Below are 11302 nucleotides of genomic sequence, written 5' to 3'. Positions count from 1 at the left end.
GCTCTCAAAGCATCTCATAGCAGCAGGTTCCCCTAGACTAAGGCATCACAAATCAGGCCACTCTAGTCCTAATATGAATACCTAGTCTACTCTAGCATGCATAACATATCATAACATATCTCATAACACATATTGTAAGGGTATTTTGGGGATTTTATCGTTTGGGTGCTGGCTGACCATACACACTACTTCTCCTTTGGTTATTACAAAATCTCTTATAAAATTTTTATGCCTTTATTAATTGAAATTTTTTCTCAAATCCTCGGTTTGAGTTAAGTTACGCCCGAAGGTGCATCCGAATCCCTCAAACCAAGGCTCTGATACCAACTTGTAACAACGTAAAATTTCAAAACAAATTTTCATTTTTCAAACAACATAAACCATCATTTAATATTCTGAAATCACATGTCTAACAAATGTCATCGTAACAAAATACATCCTAAGATCATAAAACAATTCTTCCGTCAGTGTGTACAGATCACGCCGACACCTTCCCACGGTCCTCGCTAGTACCTAAAACACATAACACAACAACTGTAAGCATAAATGCTTAGTGAGTTCCCCAAAATACTACTTACGCATGTACGCCCTTCCGGGCCCTGACCTTCCGGTCCATGTGTCTCAGGGGACTTCTGTCCCGACTCGGTAAACCTTCCGGTCCTACCTGCGTCAACCTTACGGTCCACATCACAACGCCTTCCGGCCCATATCAAGCATAGCATACATAGCACATACAATGGTTAAATTATCATATACAATGCATACAACTCATAACATATCCAACCTTCCGGTCACACAATAAAACCCTTCCGTGTACAGTATAGTGAGAAAACTCACTCGTGGAAAGTCTAGAATCTCCCGTGCTCGCTATCTCCGAATCCCAACCCGCCTAATCATAACGTACTGGGAGTTACGCCCAGCGTAACACTCAAATTCAGCCATTCTTCATTTTTGGTCTTAAATGATTAAGACACTTCTTCAACTTCTAGATCCGACTCTCCTTAAGCCTTCTTACCCATAAAGTCGAAACCTTTAAGCCTTGGCATGGCTGTAAAGGCTCCTACACTCCTTAATACCTTTCCATTTCAACTCAAAAGATCTAGATCTCATGCATGGCTAATCATTCACGTCCAAGATTACATTTTTATGAATCTACAACTCAAATGGACCAAAAATATGATGGATCTAAGCTAATGGAGACTACTTGCTCATAAAGTCTCCATCTTTGGGACCAAAACCCTAGAAATGTTCCATTAAGCATACCACAGGAACTACAAGTCAAGATCCAAACTTTTTACCTAAGAAAGAAGCTCCAACCTTTGCTATTCACGGATCTACACTTGAACACCAACTTCTAGCCTCCACAATGGACTCCTCTTCTCTTTTGTTGCCTTGAAATGACACCCCCAAGCTTAGAACACTCACAATCAAGCTATGAACGAAGGAACGACTCTCTTAGGGTTTCTTTATGAAGGATGGTGGCTGAGGAACCAAGCCATCTCATTCCTTTTATAGCCAACCACAAAATTAGGGTTTTTGGGCCTGGACCCGTTACGCCCAACGTAACCTTGGGTACGCCCAACGTACTCGGGGGATGGTACGTTTAAATGAGGCTCGCGAGTACGTGCAGCGTACTCCTTGTACGCCCAACGTACTCGCCCAACACAAAAGCCCAAAAAATGACAACATATAAAAGATGAAGGGCTAATTAAAGGTACCTGGATTTCGGGCTGTTACAGTTTGCATGTATATTAAAGAGAATATAGATCCAAAGCATCTAAGGTTGCATGTATACCACAGGAGTGTTAGAATGCTCAAAACCCTTCTAATATCTGCTCATTTCTACCATCATCTATTCAGATCAATTGGACTTTTGCCAAGATCTTTTACATTTCACATCATATTCGTTACTCTTACTGAGACATCTATATTTTTAGATCTGCTTTGTTTTTAACTTAGATCTCTAGATTTGCATCGTTTTTGTTCATACAAACATGCTTCAAGTTTGCAAATATCTTCTCATATCTATTTCATTTTTGTTTGGTTACATCTTAAGCATGTGGGGGAGAAAATAAATTTTTGTGACTTTTATCCTATCTTTCGCTCAAATACTATCATAAAACACTTTTTTGGCTGAGGTTTTCTATGAATTATTCATTATTTGAAGCACCAATAATGCACCTATTCGTAAATATTGCTATTATGTTTGTACATTGAGAAATCCATACAAAAATCTATTGATATTTACCCACTTTCACCAAAACACATCTTATTCACTAAACGAAGCCAAAAAATTACATTCACACTACATAGTTCATCACATCAATATATTTAAAAAAAAGGGAAGGAAGGAGGGCAGTTGGCCCCACCATCTACATTGTACACTACCTGGTGCAACTCCAATTCTTATGTTCGACAAAAATGCAAAAATGGTCCCTGTGGTTTGACATTTTTTGTGGATATGGTCCAAACCTTTTAAAAATTGGATTTCTGGTCCTTATTGAAAGGTTTGTTTGTGGAACAAGTCCCTAGGGTTAACAGCCATTTGTTTGTGGCTGTTAAACCCCTCACGTGCATTGCACACGAGGGCATAAATGTCTTTTTACTGGAGGGACCATTTTTACAATTCTTGAAATAATATATAAAGACTTCCCCAACGTTCAAGTTCTTCCCCAAATGTTGTTCTGCAACTTTCAAGTTGTTCTTCATTCTCTCTTCCATCTCTCATCTCTCTTTGTTAACAGTCGGGGTCACGATGGTTCTCTGTTTTTGTGGTAAGTTTGCTGTTGTTAAATGCTCATGGACACCGAAGAACCCAGACAGACGTTTCTATGCTTGCCCTCAAAAGGTAAAGAAATTCGTTTGCACCCATTTGATTTGTAATCAAATAACATTTGTTATTTTCCCCTTTTTGAAGGATTCTGCTTGTCGCTTCATCGGATGGGTTGATCCCCCCATGCGTGAAAGGTCTAAAGTCATTATTCCTGGGCTATTGAGAAATATTAACCGAATGCAAGCTTGGTATACAGCTCTAAAGATCATGTTGCTGGCTAGTTGGGTGTTTTTTGTGATTTTGTTCATAAGGTCTGTTTAGGTTTAGTTAATAGGTCAATGGGGTGGGTTTTTATTTGTTGAAGATCGATAAAAGTGTGGCTTTTTGGTGGATTAATGGTTTTTGGTACTTTGACCTAGGTTCTTTGTAGTTGTTTGTAAGGTCAAAGTAAGTTGTTTATGTAGTAAATGACTTCCTGATATAAATATGAATTTTATGGAATTGCTTATGTTGTTTGTAAGGTTATTTGTAGTTTTTCTTATGGAATTGCTTATGTTGTTTGTAAGGTTCTTTGTATGAATTCCAATCAGTTGGTTGTACTTAACAACTGCTTTTTGTCCCAGCTTCTCATTTTCCAAATCTTCATTTTCTTCATCATCAAAGTCAATGGCAAGAAATTAGGACAACTGTTGATTTTTGTCTTGCTTTAACAAAAATGAATTTTATGGAATTGCTTATGTTGTTTGTAAGGTTCTTTGTAGTTTTTGTAAGGTGAAAGAAAGGTTAATGTGAATAATTGACTGTAATGGTTATAATAAACAATAATAACCAAAAACCATAATAACCAAGGCTGCAATTACATAATAGACTACAAACATATAGTGCAATTACATTATCCCAAAATATGCAACCATATAGACTAATACTTATCATACAAATGAAAACCAAAATAACCATAAGTCATAAGTTTTTTAACATCAAAACACTTCCAAAAGTAGCAAATAACATCTGCCAAAACAAACACAACCTTGATCTTCAACTTCCACCTAACTTCCACCTCCTTGACCTTTGCATGTCCTTGAGTTGTGACCTTTGTTTTTGCATTTTACACATGTTACACTGACATATTTCCTTGTTAATTTTTGAACTCCATCAGGACCCACTTTACAGCCTTCTTCCTGACTTACACCATGAGTACCAGTCTGACTTTGACTCCCTCTTTGACTCTGACTCAATTTTTCATCCTCACTTTTATTCCTCTTCTTTGTAGGCCTACCTATTTGCTTATGATGAATTGGAGGGATAAGTGTTGTGGGACACAAACTTTTAGGCCACATTATTCTTCCTTTTATGGGCTCTACCTTATAGGAATATGCATTCTTCCATGTATCCAACCAATATACCTTTTTGACCCACTTGTAAATGTCACCAACATCCTCTGAGTTCTTGGTCATTTCATTAAGGGTTGCAATGGCATGTTTACATGGGATGCCTATTAGCTCCCACTTCCTGCAAGTACATGTGTTGTTCCTTACATCTACAACATGTTGGTCTTGCCATGCCCCAGTGACTTGGTATTTCTCACCCCCATTCCACCTAGCAATGTAATGTGATGCATGAGACTTGTTTGCATCCAATATGGTTGTTGCAGTGGGTGTTAAAGGCCCTTTTGCCTTGTCCATCACCTTCATAACATTACAGATTCTCTTCATCAGGTATTGTCTAATATACTCCAAACAACCTATGATAGGCTTATCTCCTCCCTTTATTATCTTGCTGTTAAATACCTCACAAAGGTTGTTTAACAGTATATCAGAGATTGCTCTGCCTGTTAAAAAAATTAACATATTCTTTTAAGTACAAGTACACATTTAACATGTAGTAATTTATGGTAATTTATGTACCTGTAAAATGGCTTCTTGCCCAGTGTTTTGGAGGAATCTTTCTAAGCCATTCACATGCCTCCTTGTCATAGTTGCTAAATTCTTTCATGCAATGCTCAAATTCAGGTACAGTGGTTGCCGTTGCACATCTCCATAAATGATCCTTGTACTCTTTCAATTTCCATTTCACTCTCATGTTCTGATGTATGTGCCTGAGATAGTACCTGTGCTCAGCACATGGGAATAGTTGGGCAATTGTTGGTATTAAACCCTAGAACAATAACAAAAATTAAGTATTTAGTTTATATAATAATAAGTAATTAATAATACAAGTTAGAAAGAGATACCTTTTGTCGATCTGTGATAAAAGTAAAGTTAGAGTTTGAACCAAGATCCAAGTCTTCTCCTAAACACTGCAAGAACCATACCCAACTACTTTTGTTCTCTGTCTCAACAATGGCATAAGCAAGGGGGTAAATACCATTGTTAGAGTCCAACCCAACTGCTGTTAGAACCTACCCAGGAAATGGTCCTTTCATATGCGCACCATCGAAACCCAAAAGATCCCTGAGGCCAGCCTTAAAACCTTTTTTCAGGGGACCTAAGCAAATGTAGATTCTTTTAAACCTCCTCGTTGGGTTTGATGGGTTTTGTTCACTGTAAACATCAATCTTGACAGTTGTGTCAACATTGGTTGCTTGCAATTCAAGGACATAGTCCCTCAAGATCTCATATTGTTTCGTATAGGCACCCTCCACGGTCTTAGTAGCAATAGCCTTGGCCCCGAATACTTTGTCAATAGAAATACCTACCTCGAAATCCTTTTGAAGTTGTTTCTGCAATGCTCGAAGAGGAATCCCTGGATTCGTGTCGATTTGGTCCATGATTCGCTTGGATATAAAAGTAGCAGTGCAAGCTCTAATCTTCCTACTTTGAAGGCAAGTATGATTGTCATTTAATGTCCTTACAAACTAGGGAGATTCTGTGTTTGACCTAGAAGCATGAAGGAACCAACTACAATTTACTTTTTCTGAATTTACCTCTTTGCCCTTGGTTTTATTTTTTGGATTAAGGCCAACCACCCCACTTGCATTGATGATAGGGACTACACCTCTACACAATGCCCGAAGTCTAATCTTGTCATTCTTTTTATAATATAAATTCCTCCTAGTTTCTAGTGCGTGCATGTCAATTTTTTCTTTCAATTCTTTCTTTGATTTAAACTTTTGCCCAACATAAAAACTGGCCTTATGGACATTGCCAAGACTGCATCTTTTCTCCTTAGCTAGATTTTTAAGAACACATCTTCTTTTCCTTTCATCTTCTGACCCTTCATCTAAAGAATCCCATCTATCATTGTCAATGACTTCTATGTCCTCATGTTCATCATTTGTCCCAACCCCGTTATGAAACCCATCCATTTGAACACAACCATAATCCTTATCAAGATTGAGGTTAAAGTCAGTCATATCCACCTCCACTTCTGATACATTGTTTTCATCATCAACAAGTTCATCATATTGTTCTTCTGATTGTTGCCTAAGATCATCATTGTCAGCAGACTTTTCATGTTCAGACTGATGGTCTTCAACATTCTCATCTTCTGATGGTTGATAATGTTCTCCATCAAAGTGATCATGAGAAAAGTTCTCATAATGAAATTCATCATAATCAAAGTTATCATGGTCACCACCTTGATCTTGTACCACATCATCCATGTTAGCATGCTCAACCTCTTGATCTTGAACCACATCATTCATGTTAGCATGCTCACCAGCTTGATCTTGTACCATATCATCTAATTTAGGATTCTTACCACCTTGATCTTGTACAACATCATCCAATTTAGCATGATCACCACCTTGATCTTCTACTACATCATCCAATTCAACTAAACAAAGCTTTTTGGCACAAGAACTTTGACCAACTATTGCATTCACCCTTCCATTTCTTCTATACTGTGGTGAAACTTGTGTAGGGACTTTGTCAAAGAGTATCAAGGACATATACCCTGCCAACTGTGTTTGATCATTAGCTTCATCTATCATTGGGGTTTTATCCTTTGCTGGTACTTGAGGTACATTTGCTTCTTTTGGAAGATCACCATCACAGAGCTCCTTAATAATAACTTTTTGCTTTCCTTTTGGAGACATAAAATAGGTCAGCAAATTAGTTTTTCCATGTTCTGTATACACTTCAATGACCTTGTTATCTCCAATATACTGAGCCAAATTCAAGACATCATTATCATTCCCTAAAGCTCTGAGGCCAAAATCCAAGTCTTCATGAGGAATCCTAAAATGGTAATATATTACTGGGGGTACAGAGTAACCTAGCTCTAGCATCATTGCGTCTAGTTCATGAACTGAGAACTCATCAATGTCTACTAAATAAATATATCGCACTTCACCTTTAACATATTTCGTGTTTGGAAGCTTCGTAAAATTTCCACCATGGTGTAGCTTTATGCTGAACATTGTTGGTACACGCTCTACAAGATACAAAAAACATTAAGTAAGAAATTATCAGATGTTTGTATTTTTGGCTCTGTTCTTCAGATCATCAAGAAACCTAACACAATTTCGTAAACAGAGGATAAGTGAAACTAACCATATTCATTTGTGATGTTATACGTCTCGCCTTTTGGCCTAATCGCCCACATTACGAACACCATTTACAGTTGAAAAGCAAAAACAAGTAAACACCTTGGACCAAATCTTGATTAGGGTTTTTGCGTTCAAAACGAACGACGAAGAAGATGGAAGTGGAAGAGATAACTAAACATTTTGTGATTTTGTGTGTAATATGGCGCTAAGACTGTAACAAGCGGGTTTATTTCAGGAATTGTAAAAATGGTCCCTCAAGTAAAAAGACATTTATGCCCTCGTGTGCAATGCACGTGAGGGGTTTAACAGCCACAAACAAATGGTTGTTAACCCTAGTGACTTGTTCCACAAACAAACCTTTCAATAAGGACCAGAAATCCAATTTTTAAAAGGTTTGGACCATATCCACAAAAAATGTCAAACCACAGGGACCATTTTTGCATTTTTGTCCTTATGTTCAAAATTGCTCTATGCCATCCCATTTCGCTACCATCTTCAACCGATCATTGCCATCAGTAAATTATTTACATTCATAAAAAGATTGGGAGGAAGAAAGGTGTTCAGGCCCACCACCAATTGCGTACATTTCAATTTCAAAAAGAAAAGGAAAGTAGATGGCATATACATTCGTAAACATATACGATGGAAAATAAAATGGGCCCCACGGTGACAGCTGGAAATCGGCACCACCTATAGCCGATGGACCACCTGTTATCGCCACCACCATCATCTTTATCTTTAGCTCCACCAGTCGCTTCTGACTCAGACGAGTAGACCCTGACTAACTCTAGCTAGTGAACATCATATCTGAAAAAGAAGCTCGGACATCAGTCTTTAACCCACGAATCATAAGCTCCAACATTGATCACTGTTGGCAACATCAATCGCCTCCATCGTCTTCAGAACCACGTACAACTGCCAACCACCTTCAATAGAAGATCCGACAGACCAAAGTAGCCAAAAATCAAGTTATTTCTCCAATTTTCTTATCCAATCATTGAGTCTCCACCAACCATCATCCTCATCGGACTACCTCTAGTTGATGATCTCCTCCAACGACTAGCCAAATTCAACGCGAGTGACAAAAGACCAACGTAGTTGGCGAAATCTGAGCTCCGATTTCCATCTACAGGTGACAGCTCCGACGAAAAAAAGGGAGAGAGCCACCATCGTGAACTCCTAGGCCTCCATCTGTTGGTGTTTCTTTTTTGATATATCTTTGTGATAGACGTGAGAAAGAGGACTTGCAGGAATGTTTTTTTAGTCCATTTAAGAATGGGAAGTGGGAACTATGCATAAATGCTTTTGTGTCTTAATTTTGTTGTCCAATACGAAAAAAAGAGATAAGCGAAGGGTGGGACACAAAAGAAAAAAAAAAAAGAGAAGAATGGTGTGCAGTGTGCTTGTGCATCCCTTTCAAAGAAAAAAAGAATTTGGGTTATTATCTTTCAAATGGATTTATGTGGGCTGCCACTACTTTTATTTTGGGCTTCTTCAAATTTGAGCGGGCCATCTCAGCAAAAAAAAAGTGTCATCTCATAGGATCATCACAGGCCACCTGACCCCAAGCCTAACAACTAGGATATACATACATCCTATACTTACCCTCTCAAGAATGGCTAATCATTCCTTATGCTGGCCTTCTACATATCACACTCACTTATGAAACATCCGCTAACCTGCAACCGCCCGTGTATGTTAATGATACATAACGATGGGTTTGATAGGCAGTTAAATAATTGATTCTATCCGAAGCCCTTAACCTAAAAAGAAACCAGAAATAAGACTAAATCAAACATTCTCAAACTATAAAATCTTCGTTATGTACAAGTATGATGCACACACTAAGAAACCATAGTAATAATGTCAATTACGTATAGCATATCAATAAACTCTCTTTGCTTAATAGGCATCATAAATCAAGTAATTCTATCATGCAATTCATGAAGATCCCTAGCCTACAACCTTGCATGCAATTTTATCATATCATCAATACATAAAACCAACATGGATATCTTGGGGAATAATTTCCTTGGCTCCGACCGATTGTACACATTGCATCATCTCCGTCGATTATTTTAGAATTAGTTTTCAAATATATTTTAGAGATTCTTAGTTTGAGTTTGGAATCACACAAGTGTTCATTCAATTCTTTTAAACATGGGCTCTGATACCAACTTCTAACATCCCAAAAATCATGATAAAAATTTTGATTTTTGTAAAACATTTCCACAAATCAAAATATAATTATTGGTGTAGGTCTATTTGATAGACTTGACTATCGGCACTGTGTCCATATAATGAGCCATCGATCTATCGATCCCACAAGACAACACTGCCCGACGTATGTGCCTGACAGCCCCGCCTGGGAAAATCCATCTCATCACACATCGATTTGACTTGATCTTCAGAGTTTGCTTTCGGGGCACAGTCCCTAGGTCAGTTATAATAATTTTCTATAATGATAGCTAGGTGTCACGTCGGGATCTCGCTAGCAACACCACATCCAAATCCCCAGTCCAAATCCGAGTCAACAAGACTTAGTGGTCTGTGTTGACGTCGCAACATTGGCTCCATCCACCAGACTTGAGTAAATAATTACTATTTCGCTCGGTCTCAATCTCATTTTCACCTAGATATGTTCAGATCTATAGTTTTTCGCATCAGGTTTGTACATATCTGATCATTTCTACCATCATCTATTCAAATCAATTGGACTTTTGCCAAGATCTTCCCAAATCTATTACATTCCTCATCATACTCGTTGTGCTCTTACTGAGATCTCTATATCTCTAGACCTGCTTTTTTTACTTGGATCTCCAGATTTGCATCGTTTTTGCTCATAGTTTGCAAATATCTTCTCATATCAATTTCATTTTTGTTTTGGTTACATCTTCAACATGTAGGGGAGAAAAGAAATTTTCATGACTTTTATCCTATCTTTAGCTCAAATACTATCAGAAAACACTTTTTGGCTGAGGTTTTCTGTGAATTATTCAGTATTTGAGGCGCCTATTTGCAAATAGTGCTATTATGTTTGTATATTTAGAAATCCATACAAAAATCTATTGATATTTACCCACTTTCACCAAAACACATCTTATTTACTCAACGAAGCCAAAAAAAAAAATACATTCACCCTACCATCTCAGTTTGCAATTCATCACATCAATATATTTAAAAAAAAAGAAGGAAGGAAGGAGGGCAGTTCGCCCCACCATCTACATTGTACGCTCTTAATTTTTTAAAATGTGTATGGCTCATATGAATTTTAGAGAGTTGGAAGAAAAAACAAACTGACACAACATGTCTCAAAAATGAGCTATGCCATCCCGATTCTCGACCATCTTCAACTGGCGTAGACCACACCTCGCGCAACTCCAATTCTTATATTCAAATTTGCTCTGCCATCCCAATTCTCGACCATTTTTAACCGGTGATTTCCATTAGTAAATTATTTACATTCATAAAAAAAAATAAGGACGGAGAAAGGTGGTCGGGCCCACCACTAGTTGCATACATTTCAATTTCAAAAAGAAAAGGAAAATAGATGATATATACATTCGTTCAAACATATAAGATAAATATAATGCTTTTATAATTTTTTTTTTCAAATGAATTTTTTTTAGCTTGCAATATGTTAATTGTCATCGTATAACGAGTGAGATGAAAAACGGATAACAAGCTATCCTGCTAATACTTTTTGAATGGTAAAACTAATTCTCTTAGAAACTACATCCCAAAGTTCTAGATATATAAATGGAAAATAAAATGGGTGCCGAAGGTTAAAGAAGTCTGGCAAAAAAAGCAGGTCCCACATGGACCATCTCCTTCATCAGATATCCGAACTTAGCACTTCATCTCCAACACCGGCAACACCCATAGCCGATGGACCACTTGTTATCGCGACCACCATCATCTTTAGCTCCACCGGTCTCTTTTGACTCATACGAGTGGAACCCGACTACCTCTAGCTAGTCAACATCATATCCGACAAAGAAACTCCGACATCAGTCTTCAACCGACGAACATAAGCTCCA

The 11302-nt window shown here is 37.8% G+C and overlaps 2 protein-coding genes across 3 annotated transcripts; both read right to left on the bottom strand.

The window, feature by feature from the left end:
* Window positions 1–3699: 3699 nt before the first annotated feature.
* Window positions 3700–8632, bottom strand: LOC144998068 (uncharacterized). Of its 2 annotated transcripts, none has more exons than XM_078957896.1 (4): window positions 7267–8632; window positions 5004–7147; window positions 4678–4927; window positions 3700–4601 (listed from the first exon to the last, which is right to left on the bottom strand). In XM_078957896.1, exons 1-2 carry the CDS (start codon window positions 7328–7330, stop codon window positions 5628–5630), a joined length of 1584 nt encoding a protein of 527 aa, XP_078814022.1. In that variant the 5' UTR covers window positions 7331–8632; the 3' UTR covers window positions 3700–4601; window positions 4678–4927; window positions 5004–5627. The 2 variants fall into 2 exon arrangements, with proteins under 2 accessions (XP_078814022.1, XP_078814023.1); XM_078957897.1 differs by having other exon boundaries at window positions 4678–4880.
* Window positions 3820–5540, bottom strand: LOC145045343 (uncharacterized). Its single transcript, XM_078993682.1, has 4 exons — window positions 5204–5540; window positions 5004–5101; window positions 4678–4927; window positions 3820–4601 (listed from the first exon to the last, which is right to left on the bottom strand). Exons 1-4 carry the CDS (start codon window positions 5538–5540, stop codon window positions 3820–3822), a joined length of 1467 nt encoding a protein of 488 aa, XP_078849808.1.
* Window positions 8633–11302: the final 2670 nt, after the last annotated feature.

The sequence above is a fragment of the Lactuca saligna genome, chromosome 5 (assembly GCF_052625555.1).
Source record: "Lactuca saligna cultivar CGN05327 chromosome 5, ASM5262555v1, whole genome shotgun sequence".
Taxonomy (NCBI): Eukaryota; Viridiplantae; Streptophyta; class Magnoliopsida; order Asterales; family Asteraceae; genus Lactuca; species Lactuca saligna.
This window is presented reverse-complemented; position numbering and strand designations above follow the sequence as displayed.